The 18,740-nt window shown below is 33.1% G+C and overlaps 1 protein-coding gene across 1 annotated transcript in view; it reads right to left on the bottom strand.

Moving 5' to 3' along the window:
* Fbxl17 (F-box and leucine rich repeat protein 17) overlaps positions 1-18,740 on the bottom strand; it is a 616,731-nt gene that overhangs the window by 225,853 nt on the left and 372,138 nt on the right. Inside the window, exon 8 of the mRNA XM_004625466.2 lies at positions 7,090-7,166. Within this exon, the coding sequence (XP_004625523.1) occupies positions 7,090-7,166 (77 nt within the window). The remainder of the gene's footprint in view (positions 1-7,089; positions 7,167-18,740) is intronic.

The following is an 18,740-nucleotide window of genomic DNA, read 5'->3' as shown; positions in this document are numbered from 1 at the left end:
GATGCTTTGCTAAGCTTGTTCTAAGTAGGTGCTTTAGACCACTGAGCCATCTCTCCAGCCCCTCAAATTATCTATTTTCAAGAATTTTTAAGCATTAAAAAGTCATTTCTTCTGTGGAATAATGAATCTCCAGCATTATTGCAATTATCTTGTTGTTCATCACAGCTCTATTCAGATCTAATCACCACTGATAAACTGATAGCAATCATTTTATTTATACTATCGTATAATACAAAAAAATGCCTAGTGTGCAAACCCAAAAATGCTATGTTAACAAAGTTAAAGATGGAAACTCTGTGAAAAAATAGTCCTTATGTGAATCAGGATAAATTTTTTACATCTAGAAAAGAGACTCCATAAAACTAGTGTTAAAAACACCTAGTTAACATTAAGTATTGTACTTTTGTACTAAAAGTACTTGAGGAAGAAAGCTGCAGTAATATTCCAGTTAAGAGGTAAGTTAAATATGGAAATTTAATATTCCACTATAAAAAGTTAATTTGGAATGACAGTATATCTGTTCTTAGCAGCCTAAGAAAGTAAAAGGGCCACATGCAAACATAAACAGGTCCACTGGCCTGTTATATACAAGTATGAATGTTTCTCAACTCTAAAAGTATATAATAAGGTAAAATTAATCTTTAAATTACTATTGTTTTTTGAAGGAAATTTTTAATAAGTCTTGCTTAATAGAACTGAGATTTGTACTATAGTATAGCAAAGCAGAGTGATAAGTATTACCATTGTGCACTTTTTTATTTTAAACTTACATACTACAATCTTGGCTCAACTTAGAAAAAGGAAAGAAAGTCAACAATTCCTTTATCTTTGGGCAAATAAGAATATTTCAGAAAAGCTTTCAATAAAATATAAAATCTTAGGTGAAAAGTTGTGTCCATTACTGAGAAGGAAGAAGATCATAACAGTTGGTAAATACAACAGCAGAAATATAAATCTAGCTGTAACTTCAAGAATAAAATGAAGAATTAGCAAAAGAGTGAAATAAATGTTAAGATGGACAAATGAATGAGGGAAATTTGCCACATAAATTTAGCAATTTAGTGCTATTTTGTATGAAAGAAATAAAAGCTATCTATATTTAAATAACGGAATGGAGAGAAAGGTTGCATAATCAACAGCAAACAATAAAACATTCTTTTTAACTTGCAAATGTACATTCTAAAGTTCTTTTCTGTACTTTACAACTATTAGAGTTATTCTTGATGACAAAAACAATTGAATCTTATCCAGCAATCTTTGAACAGTGTGAAATGCAATTTGAAAGTGAAATATAAAACATAAAAGGAAAAACTACAAGTTTTATTTTAAATGAAACATCAGGGCTGGGGAGATGGCTCAGTGAAATAAGCACTTCCCCAGCAAGCGCAAGGGTCTGAGTTCAATCCCCAGTTTCGCAAAAAAAAAAAAAAAAAAAAAAACCATCATATTTTGTAATAATATGTCTGATATTATAAAAAGTAAGATGACATAATTTTGAAGTACAAAGTAAGTTTTGGTATAAGATTTTTATCTTGAATATGTTGATTTGTCAGGAAAATAGAAACATTCTTTTTTTAAATTTATTTTTTCCATAATTTTATTGAGAAACAAATAGTAGTGAGACAAAATAGCAGTGAGACAGTTTCAAATCAAATTGGTAGGACAGTTCCAAAAATTAACACATTGCAAACTCTCTTCCTAGTGGTTATTTGCTGTACAAGATGCAGACATGATATCCTATTTACAAGCACTATTAGAACAAATCCTTCTATTCATTAAGAGAATGTAACTGTATATCTATCCTAACCGTTTTGAATACACAGATACAAAATGGACATTCATCTATATCCCCTTTTTTGTTTAGTCCTGTCATTTGAATATTATAGGTGTGTAAACTCAGCAAAATATTCTAAAAGAGTCCAGTAGTCCATAATAGTATTGGGTCTTCCGCTTGACTGACAGTGTCAGAAACTGTGGACAAGAGCCTCCTACAGCTCAACATAACACCATGGCTTTACTTTTTATACTTCATTTTTATACTTTTCTGCTGGTTGTTTAAGACCAAGATAAGGCAAGACCTATGCAACAAAAGTTGTAGCTTTTGGATCTGATAAGGTCAGTCAAATCCCCTCAGGATTTATCCTGAGATCCTGTATGGTCTCACTACACAGATTGGACTTGTAGTGATCCTTCCTGTTTTTCTGCCTCCCCATAAGCTGGGATTACAGGCAAGAGCCACCACACCCAGTCTCAATGCCAGGTTGGGGATGAAGCCCCAGCCCCTGTGTCTGCATAAGCAGGTACTTCAATCCATTGAGCTATCTGTCCGGACCACAGAAATATTCTTGATAGTGGTACAACTGAGAAAGCTTATTTGGATTTTTCTTTCTCTTTTATTTCACTTTACTTTGATAGTGCTTCCCAGATCTTCATTTAGATTAACTAACACCTAAAGAGGTTTGGAATTTCAAGAAGGATCAATGAAGATGTAATCTTGTGCACCTTCAATAGTGTTTGCAGGTCAATAGGCTGGGGAGAGGCACTGGCTACCCCAACCCAGGACTGGTCTCACTAGGCCACACTGCCCGAAGGAGAAGCATTACCCACTTACCCTCAGCACCACATCTTTTAAATAAGCAGGAGAATGCTATCTTCTGGCTCCCAACAGGAATACAGAAACTGCACATCTGCATGTAGCACAAAGTCTAGCACATAGTGGGTGCTAAAATCAATACTTTCTGGAAGAATGAATAGACATCAAGTCTGTGAAGATGAAGTCAATGAAAAGGACATCTCCAGTGATAACCAGGGACACAATGAGCTCCTTGACTCTTACCAAGTCCTTTAATCCAGAGTAATCCAAAATTTGGTGCAAGTTTGGCTATTATATTAAAACAATCTCAAATAAAGCAGAGAAGCACTGTAACCAAGAACACTGGCAGCTAGAGACAGTCCTAGGTTCTTGGTAAATCTAAAAGAAATACAACAGTATTTGAAAGTCTAGAATCCTTTTTAATTAAAAGTTGAAAATTGGAGAAGGGAAACAAAGGCATTACAGAGTATTTTGCTAAAAGCCCCCTGGACTACTAAAATCAAAAGAAATGTGCTAATATCTCAGAAGCAATCTGAGTCCTTTTTAAACTGCCCCTTGACATAAAGGTTGCACTGACAAAATTTACAATCATGGCACTAATGGACATAAGTGCTTTATTCATCGTCCTATTTGTTATACTACATGAAAGGCCATACAGCTTTGAGAAAAACTGGCACTAACATTCATAAACTTGTCCAATACAGGTTAATGCATACTCTTTTATTTCCTCTTAACAAATAATTTTTTTCCTAATGAAGAATTTTTTAAAAAGGTGTTTGAAAGAGACTGAGAAGCTAGATTGAAAAGTGTAAGCTGAAAGATTAGCTTATACAAAATTTCCTCAATATCTCGCATTCATCAAATTTTACAACTTTGATTTAGCCAGTTCTAAAGAATGTTTCTACTTATCTGGTAGAACATGGAAAAACATAAGAGGAGTTGTCCAAAAACTAATATAAAAAAAGAAACAGGAAATATACCCAAAAGAGCAAGCAGAATTAAAAATTTTAGACTTTTATCATATCTTTCTTTTTCTTCTCCCCTACTAGTAGAGATTTTGATCTGGAAGTTAACTAGATATATATAGATAACATATTATAGTTCTAGGCCATGATTTCATAAACAGAAAAGTCCCACCTGAGGGAAGAAATAGGCTTATTCTGACAGAGACAGAGATGAAGACAGCAGTGGGAGATAAGAATATTCTCTTACCAAAAATGCTTGTTAAGGAGTTTTCATTATGCCACAGGTACTAGACGGGTGTTTTTTTTTAACTACCTTATGTAGTACAGTATCAGGTAGCATACCAGATGACAACATTGGGAATAACTTTCTCTAGGTTAGAAAGAGAAGGAAAGCTAAACCTGTAACTTAATTCTGTGACTCCCAAGTCTCATTTTTCTCCATCTCTAATGTACATTTGTTCAGTGAAAGAAGAGTGACAATCTTAGATTTATCTTAGGGGAGCAATTTCCCAAGACTGTTATTTTCCATTTAGTTGTACCTGAATTAATGATTTGTTTACAATTACTATCCTTTACCATAAAGATCTATGTTCAATTTGAAGAGTTAGAAGCCCATTAGCATGATAGTTTTCTTCAATGACATCTGTATCATTGATATATATATATATATTCATATATATATATATATATATATATATATATCAATTAAAATGAACATAATTTCATAGCAGCCTGGCCAGGTGTCGCTAAATACTTTAATAACACATTTAATAGCTGTGAGAATCTTGACAAAAATTACAAATGATAAACCAGGTGATAAACCTGTTTTTCTGAATCAACACATCCTTTCAAAAAACTCTTAAAAATCTTAATGCCATGCAGCAAAATCCTATACATACTCAGTGCTACAGAAAGAGGGTGCGAAGATTATACAGATCAACCAGAACATATGTAAAGCAACAAGACATGAAATACGGAGGGGCCTTTTGAAGGACAAAATTTCCTCAGTATCTCGCATTCATCAAATTTTACAACTTTGGTTTAGCCAGTTCTGAAGAATGTTTCTACTTATCTGGTTAAAAAAGGTGAAGTTTACTTTTTACAATTTTAATTGACATTAAGTGTAAGAGAACATATCCAGCCTCTCCTAGCAGAGCAGTTAAAGTCAATAACAAGGTAGAGTTATGATGTCTAATCATTTTGCTATCTTCTTGAAAAAGTACTCTTAAGTTACTAACAGTATACTAGGAAAAAGATGAGCAAAGTTTTCAGTAATGTTCTATAATTTCACAGTATAATTGTAAAAAAGTATTGACCCTTTCTCTCTTTCTCAACTGTGCCCCAGCTTTTTAGAGAATAGAATTAACAGACCTACAGACTTTCACCACAAATCCTCTGAATACTTCAAACCCTAGGAGAGAAGGAAGATGAAGTAGGACAGAAAGCAGGAACCTTAAAAGTTAGAATGAGATTCAAGAAATGTTAGTTCATCACCCACAGGGAGAGGTATAGTAACAAAATGTTCACTTCTGATCTCTGCAATAGACTACTGTCTGTTATTCTCGTTTGATACAAATTGTCAACATTGACACAGGTTTTACAAACTATACTGCCTGAGACCTATCACCCAGAAATTTTGATTTAATTAGTATTGGATAAGGTTGACCTATCCAGGTTTCAGAAATTCTCTAAGTGTTTGAATGTGCAGACTAGATTGAGAGCCAATGGCCTAAGTAATTAAAAAATACAAATAAACGTAAATTGCTTTGATAGGATTTATCATATTTTACTATACCAGGATAAAATAAAAATCCTAAAACTCTCAAAACACCGTAACACGAGAATATCACAAAACCTACAGTGATAACACTAAAACTTCTTCCAAAACCTAGGAAAGGAAAGCAAGGAAAATAAAATTAATCTTGCCTCTATTTTTCCTATTGTAGAAAAATAGCATTATCAGCATACATTTATAGCAGTATACAAATACAAATAATAAACCATAGTGCATACTATACTCACTAGTACAGGCATTTGGTAACATGGGAACATAGATTTTCTATTTCAAATGTTGAAACTGAGCCTCATAACTATGAAGGAAATACCATTAGGCCAAACAATCAACAAAGAACAATGACAGAACCTGATCAGACCAGATCGGGGACTAGATCTATCCCAATTCCAAAATGTTTACTTTTTATATCTTCTTGTACATTTTTTTTTTCTTCTCTTATTTAATAGATAAGCATCGGGCACCAGCTGTGTGATGAGACACAACACTGCTAGGTCTCACATCAACTGTAATTGTAATAGCCCTGTCTACTGCAGATTTAATATGTGAAACTGGAAAACAAATTATAAAAACTACATCAAATATTTGCAAAGTAGAACTAGAGACAAATAAAACAGAAAACACACTCGTGAAAGACATCTTTCTAAAAAAAAGCTCTGAAAATAAATGAGAGGTATTTCTAATTTAATCCACTTTAAATTTCTTTTGCATGCATATGCAGCACTGGGGTGAAACCCAGAGCCTCATGCATGTAGGCTAAGTGTTCCAGCACAGAGCATAGCTCAATCCTACATTTTTGTTATAGCTTCAGTAGTTCTTCTAAAAGATGAATTTAATACCCAATAAGATATAAATTTCTCATCATGTTAGATGATCCGCATGATATCCTTAGATTGCACACATTAGCATATGTCAATGCTAATTAATAAAAAAACTTTCAGTATTCTTAACTTTCCTAAAGGTAGGAAGCATGTTCTCAAATTTAAATGAACAAATAAAAAAATAAAGAAAAGGAAAATGTTTAGGTCTCTGATAATGCCAAATATTCAGTAAAAACTCTATATTTAGGTGTAATACACAATTATTTTTTTGAAGAACAGGGGATTAAGCTCAGGCCCTTGTGCTTGCCAGGGAAGCACTTATCCTACTGAGCCATCTCTCCAGCCCTACAATACACAAATCGATAAAGATAAAATCATACAAACTGTACAAGAAAGGAGGGGCTAGTTCATTTTATTACTCCAAAAAGATGATTGCATATTTTGTATTTTTATAAGGCAACTTGTTTTATCCCTTTTAAAAGTATATCAAAAATATAATTTAGGATGGGGCATACACATATGTACCTTACTTTCTATATATCGCAACATGGATGTTTCCAATGAATTAAAGAATGCAAAGAATACAATATGTTCAAAAGATTTGCATTTAAAATGTCAGTAGAAATAAACTCAGTGTTGTAATTCCTTAATTATGTTTATAATATCAAACAATTGTTCTGAAACTTATTTTCACTTGATCCATTTATCCTGTGCATGTGTCTATGCTCACATTTGTGCATATGTGTCTAGCTGCATATAACAAGTTGATACTCTTTTGGTCTCACTAGTATTAGCAGAAATGAAGACGAGTAATAGCTATCAGACAAGTAATAGCTATCTTGCTTTCTTTAAAAAAAACTGTCAATGATTTTTAATTTTATACTCTTCAAAGGATGAGGACAATGGTTTACTACATACCATAATCTGTGATTTTACAGGACACTAAATACAGCTCTTTCAGGTTCCGTCCTTCCTTTGCAATGACCTCCACACACCTGAAACACACAAAAGAGTCATGAGTTATGCTAATGCACACCAAGTTAAATTAGCAAAGGCTCATTTATGAATAAAAGTGGAAGAGGTCAGCATTTGGTGACTGCCATAGCTCTCTTCTTTCAACAAACATCTTACAAGGTGTTTCAAGAAAAGTATTATGTTCTCTTGCTTTAAACTTAAGTGCTCTAATTCCTAAATTGCTTTAATAAATACACTTAGGACCAGTGCATGTTTTAAAACCAAAGAAAAAGATAAGATCATTACCATGTTTGGATATAAAAGGATAGTAAACATATTCCATGTAATTAATATATATCATTCTATAAAATAAGTATAATGAAATTGTAGACTTCAGATGGATGGTCACTATACAGAAAGGCAATATGATTATTTATACTACAATTATTAATGTTTATTAACATTGAAATACATATTTCAGTGAAGTTTTATTCAATATTAAACAAAAATGTTTTTAAAATCCCCAAATACTTAATCTTATAAAGAATAAAATCTACACATGGAAAACTTTTAGCTTAATATGTTTTACATGTAATATTCTAAATGAATTTTGCAGGCTTAGGTCGGTTTAACAATATAGATATGGATATGTGAGATTTGAAATGTTTTCTAGTTCTCACTTAAAAGGTTTTAAATGGTGCACTTTACTCTAATAACCTTGTGTAAATTGTACTGTAGAATTAAATTAATTTTTAAAATAATGGTTAACAACCTTATCTATTTTGTAGCTCAGTTCTCTATAGTAGTGTGCAGTCATACTGACACATACGCATATGTGCACTCCAAGGCACTCCCCGTTTTCACCTTTATAAATAACAGTTAAGTAAAGGGTAAAAGCAAGGATGGTCATTAACCTTTTCTAGGAAGTAAAAATCAAGTAATTTGATACCTGTGTGTATAATCTATCAAAAATTACTCAGTATCCATCTCTGTCTTTCAGATATTTTATTTGTGTCTGGTTTATTTGTAGATATCTTTATAAAATGTCAGGAATTTTTATACAATTTTACCCCATATAATTCATTTTTAAAGGTTAAATTAGTTATAGAGAAGATATATATTTCTTTTAAAATTTTAATATAATTTTGTTTTAATACTATGATAAACACATCAAGTCTTCTAGAATAACCAAATACATTTTTTTCCTATTTTTAAAAAAGTCTTGTGATAAAAATGGATAAGTCTTTCCATGACTAGAGCAGAAAACTCAGAACAGTAATAACATGCAATCATGATTGATATATGTAATTGTGAAGGGAAATGTCTTTAAAGCAACACTTTGATATGATCATAAAAATAAAGGTAAAAACAGCAATCAAAATGTACATACAATAATCAAATTTTTATACAATTTAACTAATTTTAACATGTTAAGAATGAAGGCCCTACATGACTGTAAAATCTTAAATATTAAAAAAATCTCTAGCTTTGTGCAGTGGCAGTATCATAGCCAATGCGGTTCCTCCAAGGTGCAATTATTCCTAATTGAAAAAAATCTGAACATTTTCTGCAATATCATATATATATATATATCTTACTATCTTTCTTATCACTTACCAAAAAAATAGTAGATCCAATAAATAGTGATGACTACTAAAAAGCATGCATTCTGTTTTGTTCTCAGGCACTTTTTGAATAAAATGTCTGGTTTTTATACTGGTTTATGGAAAAAGCTCTCAACAAATATGCATCTTATTTGTGTTGCTTGTACTTGATTCAATAATAGATGCATGTCAAAAGCACACAGAAAGAAAAGATATACAAAAAAGACTACAAGCAACAAATTATACAAAATAATTCTACTGTGTAAGCCACATCTAATTCTGTTCCACAGGCAACAAGAATGAGTGTTTATGTAAGATAATTACTAGATGAAGGTTATCCAAAAACTGATGAAAGGGTATAGGCATAACATTTTCTCCTCTATAACAGTAAAAAAAATTCATGAAATACAAATGATTATGAATATATATTATAAAATTATGTAGTTTACTCAAGATGTAATTTATAGCCAAGAAACAACACACAATTAAGGAGTAAACAGTAAGTATCTTAAAAACTAACAAAGGGGAAATAAAGTCTATTTTGCTTTTAACAAAGGATCACATAGGACTTCTGCTGTGTTTGTGGAAGTTCAGTTACACAAGACTCTCCAAACACTTTAATTGTCCCGTAATCACAGCCAGTGTGCTGGAAGCTATATAAAACATAGAACTATTCCTAGGATAAGAATATATGATGAAAACCCCCCACTATTCTTTGGAGGACTTATAATGAAATATAATTGTGCAGTATGTATTTCAGGGGTAATATCCCAACATCTGTGAATATAAAGTTAAACCTTTGCTATACTATTAGTACTATTAGTACAAAAATAATTGAGTAGTTGAAGTAAAGAGCTAAAGTAGCTAATGTTTTGTGAGGTAAAACAGAAGTAGTTCTCATTATCATGTTACTGAAAATTGATCGAAACAGAATACCACCTCATGCCCCCCACTAGCAGCTGAAAACTTATAATGCATTTAGGTTTACTAACAATGCAGCGTGTGGTGATATCAGGTCATAATGAGAGACCATAGATGTTAACTGTCCTTTTCTCCTGAAATGTTTTTAGTCCATTCCAGAATATATATACAGGAAGTATACTAAGATAATACAAGTCTGTGAATTACATTTACTCTGATTTGCAAAGTATATTGGCTCTAGTCCTGATGTTTAGTGTATTAACAACAGAGCACCTGCCAGTGCTCTACATAGTAGGCATGCAGAAAATCAAGTGAAGTGATAAACTGTGGTGTATTTTTGACAACTAGTTCTTATGCAAATCTCAGAGTGTTTTTAAAAATGGTACTAATAAAAGAGAAAAATATTTTTAAAGTGATCATTTAATGAGAGTGACAGAATAAAAGAATCCATTTAAAATCTTTTCTTCTTCATTCCCCATTACACTCACAGATATCATGGAGAGTATTCATTAACCTTAGTGATAAATTATAATTCTTTCTCTGGAGAAAAGCCTTAACCTCTAAACACAGAATCTAGAATTCAAATTTTTCTGAAGTTCCCCTTCCCTACCGTCCTCATCTCTAAAGATAAACCTTTGAATAGCATATGACCAAGATTCTATATAGGGCAATACAAGGGAATTCTTCATGCATGTTAATAATATGGAATTATTAAACTCAGGAAAGAACTATATCATTAGCAAAAGTAACAGAATATATGATCGAATTCATAATATGGGAAAATATGGTAAAAAAGTCATAGAACATGAATACTGTTAAAGTAGTTCCATATCAAACAAAATGAAGCCTACCAAAACATCTTGAATTCTGAGAAATAACAGAAGCTATATCTTCAACAAAATGAAGAAAAAAATCAAAGCACGTAATTCTCCTCTCACCTATAAGGAAGTACAGAACAAACATCATTTGGGGAGATTCTACATCATCATTCTCTACAAAATGAAGTTCGATATAAAATTTTTCTCCAAATTAATGTCCTGGGCTCATTTAAATACTCTTGGATATTCTGAATTGCTTCCCCTCAGATTATTTTCTTGCTTTTATGTTTGGCAGAGATCTGAGGAGAATTATTTTAAAAATTGTCACTATTGTAAATTCTTGAGTAACAGCTGTTGAGTGTACTCATTTAGAATACAGTCAAGTGCCAGAAAACCTGCTCTGAAGTATCCAAAGCATCCAGAATTATTTTTGATAATGATGTAATTTTATGCTTACTTGACTTTGATAATGTTCTAAAAATGTACCTGAAGCATTTGATGAAATGTGAAAAGCAATAGGTTATTTGAACTATTTAAGTTTTCTGTTTTGTTTTGAAGGAGAGAAGATCTTCCTAAGTTTTACTGAAGGGAGGCTCTGTGTCCTTAGTAATAGATTCCTCATCACCTGATTTATATGAAGTGTAAAGGTTAATGAATTAAAGTTGTGTAAGCTTCAAAACTATCAAAGGAATTCAAAAGAGCCTTGAATTATAGAAAACAATAGTTCATCCTACATACATACATACGAAAATTTTATGGTTTTTGTCTCCTAATCAAAAGCTGGAACATGGCATTAGTGACAATTGAAAAGAACTAATGAGGAAATATGACTACACTGCTTGCAAGAGAAGTGTCCTCAGAGACCTTGTTACTGTTTGTGATGTGCTTCAACCCCAACAGAAGCTAACCGGAGCTGCCAGCCATTGGGTTGCTGATTCCGCTTCAAAGGACAGGCTGGCTCACCTTGAGGGGTGCAGAGAAACGCCCCATTCCAGACACACTGGGGTGTGCCTCAGTGAGTTTCTCAACAAACTTTTATATGTTCCTTTCTAAGATGATTTTAATTTAAAAAAGAAATGTATTTTTAAGCAGACAGAAAATGTAACAAGACATAAACAACCCCACCAATTTAACAAAAAATAAATATAAGGAATGTTGTAAAATATGTACAAGAAGTTAGGTGAGTTTAGGTTGAAGAACTATGTAGGTCATACACCTTGACTACTGAAGCGGAACATCAGAGGTGATCTAAGTGGTGATTTTAGAAACAGATTGTCATTTTTATCATTTCTTGAAATTAAATAAGCCAGCAAGTGAAACTATGATATGTGCATGATAAATACAGTGTTAAGAAACACACACATACACACTACTGTGTTCCTCAGAAGCTCACCCAGATTATGATTCCTAAATGGGTCATATGATAGGAAAGGTCATTAAAACATAATTTGGCATCTTACAAAAGGAATGATACCTGAGTGATCTTTCTAAAGCTTAAAACTAAGTTTAAAAATCCACTCCCAGCACAGCAAATGAATGAACATGACATAAAGGTATAACCTGCTTTTAGAAAATGTACTATGGATAGATTTAAAGGTAAAGGAAAGATTTAATGGTAAAAGGATATATTTAAAGGTAAAAATCTACGAGTAAATTCAACCATTTATTAATAGCATATTTCCAATTACTATATTTGCATAAATTTCAATTTTGAGCATTATACTTTTTCTAGCAAAAGAACAGTTTAACTTTTCAAAAAAACAGGCAATAGTTATATCTTGACTTTAAACAACTGCAAATAACTGACATATATAACATTATTTTAGGGAAGTGACAGATGGTACCAAGGTGATACAGTGATACAATACACTGCCTTGTATTGTATGGGAAAATATCCTGTAGAGCCTCTTCAATAAGATCGTATTAATAACACAGTACTAAACAATTAGATCAGTTTTTCATGTAAACTTTGAAAGATATTCACTGAAAGAATTTTAAAAGTTTTAAATCAACTGGAAGTGCTTTGATTGATTTGCAATTAAAACATTAAAGCATTTAGTCAAATCACATTCTTTATTTATCACAGGGCAAAGAGTACATGTGGTATGCAAAATGTCACCAGCTAACAATTAACAATTACCTTGGGGCATTTGTTAAGTTCTCACTTACTGAACATTACTCCCTAAAGCCAAAAGGGGATTAGTGAATATGAGACCTACTTAGGGATTTCCTACCTAAACTGTAGCAAACTGGTACATATTTTGTCATAGAAAGATATAACAAAAGTATACAAAATAAGAGTAGTAGTAGGTACATGCAATAGGAAGTGAACTATGAACTTAAATGTTACTAAAAGTTAAATTTCATAGATTTGCACCTTTGCAAACAGCAGTATTACACTACTCAAGGCAAAAAGACAGAACAGATGACGTTATTTGCAAATTCTAGACTATTTTCTCCTGGAGTAACTTTTTTAACTTTAGGAAGGTTTCCTATTTAAGAATAAGTAGGATTCATACTGATAAAATAATATGACAAATAATTATTTCAAATTTATTCAAAAATGGCCATCACAAAATAGTTATAGAAATATTTTTCATTTATACAGGAAAACTTGTTTTAATTTGAATCTTTCTTTTTTGTTTGTTTGATTTTGGTGCTGGCAGTAGAACTCAGGACCTTGTACTTGCCAAGTAGGTGTTCTGCCCCTGAGTTGAGCTAACTCTCTGGCCCCAAATGTCTGTCTGTCTGTCTGTCTGTCTGTCTGTCTGTCTGTCTCTGTCTCTCTTTCTTTTTGGTGCTGGAAATCGAACTCAGAACTTCGTGTCTGATAGAAAGGCACTGTTCTAACATTTCTCCCATCCAAGTACTAACCTGGTCCAACCCTGCTTAGCTCACAAGATCATGCAAGAGCAGGCACATTCAGGGTAGTATGGCCATAGATTCAAACATTTCTTAAAATAGTTTCAAAATGTTTTTCAGATAGAGTATGGCCTATAGTACTTGAACATGTACATTTCTTTTAATTAGAAGAAACAAGATGATTAAAGATTTTTCAAGTGGTCAAATGAAGACTGAACTGGTGATAAATGGGCTCTGGCATTGATGTTTTAGAGACATTTACCCAAGTCTTATTTTTAATTTTAGCCATTCTTTCATACTTTTACCACAATTACATTAAATGTTGAGGCCGGGGAGATGGCTCAGTTGAATAAGCACTTCCCTGGCAAGCACAAGGGCCTGAGTTCAATCCCCGGTTCCAAAAAAACCAAAAAAAAACAAAACAAACAAACAAAAAAAAAAAAAATGCAATAAGTTAGACTAACATTCTGAAAAATATTCATTAGAGAGAAAAGATCCTAAGCTTTTTTAAATTTAAAATTTAAGTCAATATTTTAGTGAGTGGGCTTCCAAATACCTAAAATGAATGCTGTGAAATTTAGGTGAAATATAAAACATGTTAATTGATGGTAAGTGTAAGGTATGTATTCGAGATATGAAATATAAAATAAGAACATCTCATTATTAAAAAATGAGGTACCTAGCACAATATAACTGTGGTATTATTTTTTGTTATTGCTAACATTAAATGTTTATACCTAAGGTCAGAAGAAACATCACTATCATTATAATTCTAAATAGCAACCCAGTTAGTTGCATTTCAGGATTAATGGAAATATTAGAAAGAAGATAAAAACTAAGTATAAGTGTTTCTGATTCACCAATTTATTCATTCTTCAATGAAAAAGAAATATAGTTATTTTGAAATAGTAAATCCCAAGAAACTTGCTCCTTTTTTGGGGGGTCCAGGAGCGAAATGATTACATCAATTCTTGGCAAATAACTCCAGGGGATTTCAGACACCTTAACAATTTTCATATAGTTAAAGTTGGTGCTATTTATGGCATTCTGGTAGATACAAATTTAGAGAGCAGAAAACATTTTACTTGCCATCCTATATGTAATGAAATTTACTATGTGGATACAAAAACCCAGGCTCTGGAAAAAATGCAAAAACATTGAGAACTAAGTTAGCGAACTATCATTTATCAAAAGTCATTCTTTATGTGCAATAGTCATCCCAATAAAATTCTGGCAAGTTCCAAATCACTCCTACCAGCAATAATAAATAAGAGCACTAATGGTAAAGCAAGCAATATTTTAGAGACTTGCTGGACTTCCAAATAGCTAAAATTAATGCTGTGACATTTAGGTGGAATATAAAACCTGTAATTGATGATAGTCTCTCTGCCTACATCTCCTCCCTCTATTAACTGGTGTAAGCACTGCCACGAATGCTTCAATTCATACTTCATATCAAACATGTATTTTAAGCTCACCTTTAATTTGAAATGGCTAGCTACATTATTCTAGTGGACTAGAAAAGCACTCAGAAGATGAGATTTCAGGAAAGGGTTAAGCACTTCCTCAACAGAAGACAGGCACAAGTTTGCCTATAGTGACTAATTGTCTCTTTAACCCCTGTACTCTAGGAGTTGGCCTGTGCTTCAATACGAGTTTTGTGATACAGCCAAAGAGTGATGTTCAGCACAGACCTCCCATGACCTGCGTAGTCAGGGAGCAACTCAGACAAGATGCCAACAAAAGGTTTCCTTCTCATTTGGGAAGGCACAAAATCTCTTTTTGAATAAGCCAAATTCTCACAAGATTATAGAGCACAGGAGATAAGGATAATTTTGTAAAAGTTGAAGGAATAGTTGTTGAGCTAACAGTTATTCTAAAATCTCAAGAGTGTTACCCAAAATTTTGTCAGAGAAAATGGTTTCAGTTGTACAGAAAAGGAGATTTAGTTCTTTTAGAGTGCAAAGAACAGAGCATTAATTTGACATCATTCAAAGCTTATAATTAAATACCTATAATCAAATACAAAGTAAAATATGTCGATATTTCCATTCAAATGTTTAGCATATGCTTTAAGCACTCACACTACAGAAGTCTGTACTTTGTCACTGACTTTAAGCCTAGTGACTTTCTGGCTTGATCAAAAACTAATGAAAGAATTTTTACAGGTCATTTTAAGCAGACATTATATAAAATTAATCCTGCAATTAGTAGGAAAAAATGGTCAAGACATCAGCTTTTAAAAAGGAAGGTATAAGGAAGAAATTTTAGTCTAGGGAGCAGGAAAGATATAGGCAGTAGGAACAAAGTAACCCACCTACTCATTCAGAAAGAAGAAAGAAGGTACACATGTGTGAGGAAGGCAGAACACTATATAAATTTGACCTTACTGATTCTTAGCTAGATTGAACTCTGAACCCCTGAGAGTTAAGGGTCGTCTCCACTGAATACACAAAACCTGCTTGCAAAGTTCTGAGACTGCCACTGCTTTGCTACCATTTCCACCATGTCATTTCGTATTAATATTCATGTCAGAGGTGAATTGTTTTGTTCTAACATTTATAGGAAAGAGAGAGAGAGGCAGCAGGTCAAGTTTATTTACCCTGCTGCATTATGTTTGCACAGAGAGAAAGCTTTTTTACTAAAAAACTAATATTTACACTTTTAAAAAAGTTAAATTGGTTCCTGTATTTCTACAAATGACAAAATGAGGTATCGGTGAACAATTCTCTCATGATAATCATGCAGTTTACATTTTTAAATCCCAAAGGATGATGGCTGATATGAGTTGATTTTTATTCCTACTGAAATATAGAGAAACAAAGTGGTATATATTTTCTTCTTAACACAGAAGTAAGTACAAATTGATGAGAAAACCTCTTGAATCTTAGCTTCTTCAGCCATCAGACTAGTTCAACATATTCCTAACATAGGAAGTCTATTAGAGGGCTGGCCAAATAGCTCATTGGATTAAAGCTTCTGTTTAGTCAGACACAGGGGCCAGGAGTTCCAGACCCACCCCCAGGACACACTGAGATGGCAACTGAGACTGGTGACACGTGCCTGTAATCCCAGCACTTAGGCTGCTGTAAACAGGAGCATCACTAGGAGTCCAATCTCCATAGTGAGACCCTGTAGACTCTACTATATATATATAGTCTATTTGTTTTTAAAATATATTTCCAAATAGTTCTTTAAAAAAAAAACTTTTAAGGGGCCAGGGAGATAGTTCAGTAGAATAAGCAGTTGCCTGGCAAATGTAGGGTCCTGAGTTCAATCCCCAGTACTGCAAAAAGACAAAAACAAAACAAAACAAAACAAAAAAAACCTTTTATAGATGGTATATACTGTGGATTTACATATATATACAAATATATATTTTTCAATTTGAAAGAAAAAAACGAAAATAACAAAGACTATAACAAAGCAACATAAAACAGTAAAAATGGTTAAGAATTTCAAAACAAGAATAGAAAATTAGCAGTGGTTGCTATATTACATATTGCTATCAAATTTGTTTCTCAGATTACCAGATACAGGCATGCAAGATTGATCAAAGAAACATTAACTCTTCCTTTCAATAAATCTTAATTTTTACCTTGTTCTTTTGCTTTTTTAAAAAATTTATTTTAAAGAGAATATAGAAATAATAGATGATGTTAGACAAATATAACTTTTAACAAATACATTTTCTCTTACCAATAATCATGAAATCAACAAATACCTATTTTAAGTGCATGAGATATAGGAATTTAGCAGCCTAGTACCTGAAACACCCAAATCACTAAAATTGAGATTGCTTTGCTGGGACTAGTCGTTAGACTCTTCCTATGATGGGAAAACAAGTCTATTTTCACAGAGAAAGTGGCGGCAAGTTAATGAAACCAGTGCATAAAACTGATAGAAACCATAGGGGGGAAGCATTATCCATTCTCTCTTTGCAGAAAGTTGCAAACACAGCACAGGAAGTAAACACGGAGGAAGGAGAAGGCACACTTCACTGTTTGTTTTAGACAGTGGGTACCTCTGCAGGAAGTAGCATGTCTTGACAGCCAACAGGAACAAAGTACATTCAATTCCAGCCTTACATTATTTTCAAGGATAAATCAAGAGGAAAAATACATTTGCAAGCTTATTCCTAAGTGCTCCTCTACTGATTATTATAGTTAGTCTTTACATAATCAACAAACCATGTAGCAGGATGGAATAAAAGTTTATGCTCCACATTAGTGTTATGGTTTGTGTCTAGTTGTCCTCCCAAAGCCTCATGCAGTCATGGTACTACTTGGGAGTTTATGATTGATTCTAGATCCAAAGCTGGGATTTTGTGTGTGAATGCCTTGGAGCAGATACTCTGCATACAGTTGTAAGAAGTGGGGAGAGGTTAGCTAGCTGTGAGTGCTACAGCCCCTCCCACTGCCTTTTTTTTCTGCTGCCACTATAAATGGTTGCTCTTTGCCATGTGTCACCCTGCCTTGGAGCCAGCTTAGTATGAACTGAAGCCTCCACTAACTGTGAACTAAATCTATCTTTCTTCCTTAGTTTTTTGGGTGTTGGGTATTTGTCCTAGCAACAAGAGAAGAGTAACTAAGACCATTAGAAAAAAAAAAATGTCTACCAAATACTTAATAAGGAACATATCCTAGAAATGTAAGCAAGTCAGGGATTCAGAAGAAATAGTTTATTATTTGCTAGTCATTAACGCATTAAATAAGTGAGATCAATGTCAGATATTTAAAAGGTAGACGTGAGGGCCGCCCAGATAGCTCAGCGGACTAAAGTGCCTGCTTAGGCAGAGCCCAGCAGCTGGGGTTCAAAGAATGACTACATGGCCAGAAGACTATATATAAAGAGGGTATGGGCACATATGCCACTTAAGATGGCTTCCAAAAAGCGTACTTGTACACCCTAAGCCTGGTGTTCAGCCAACATCTACCCCTTTAAGATTAAAATCTGAGATTCTATTGTTTGATCTATGGCCTCTAAGAAGTGTAGCAGACAGAAAATACTGGGAAAAATGTTTCAGTTTCAGTATTTTCCCCTGCAAATCCATTAGCAAAAACAAACACTATATTAATTTGTACAAGTAAGGAAGAGAAAACTAGAGCCTGAATATTTCAGATTGCTCACACTATCCTTATCATACTAAGACATTAAGTATATGACTAGTGTGCTTTGTAATAACCCAGCATATACATGGTCTTGGAGCAACTGATTGCTGCTCTACAAGATCCACACTATCCTCATACTGTATGGACTAAAATGATTATACCATGTTTTTACTCAAACTTTATTTCCCATCTATGTCTTTCAATGTAACTTGATCAGATATTAACTTCTGGTCCACAGAGTTGACATAACTCTGTCTAATTTGGTTCATTGAGCTATATTTTAGAACACTAAACTGTGC

The sequence above is a fragment of the Octodon degus genome, unplaced genomic scaffold, assembly GCF_000260255.1.
Source record: "Octodon degus isolate 3935 unplaced genomic scaffold, OctDeg1.0 scaffold00009, whole genome shotgun sequence".
Lineage (NCBI taxonomy): Eukaryota > Metazoa > Chordata > Mammalia > Rodentia > Octodontidae > Octodon > Octodon degus.
The sequence above is the reverse complement of the archived record's forward strand: the minus strand, read 5'-3'. Positions and strand labels throughout refer to the sequence as shown.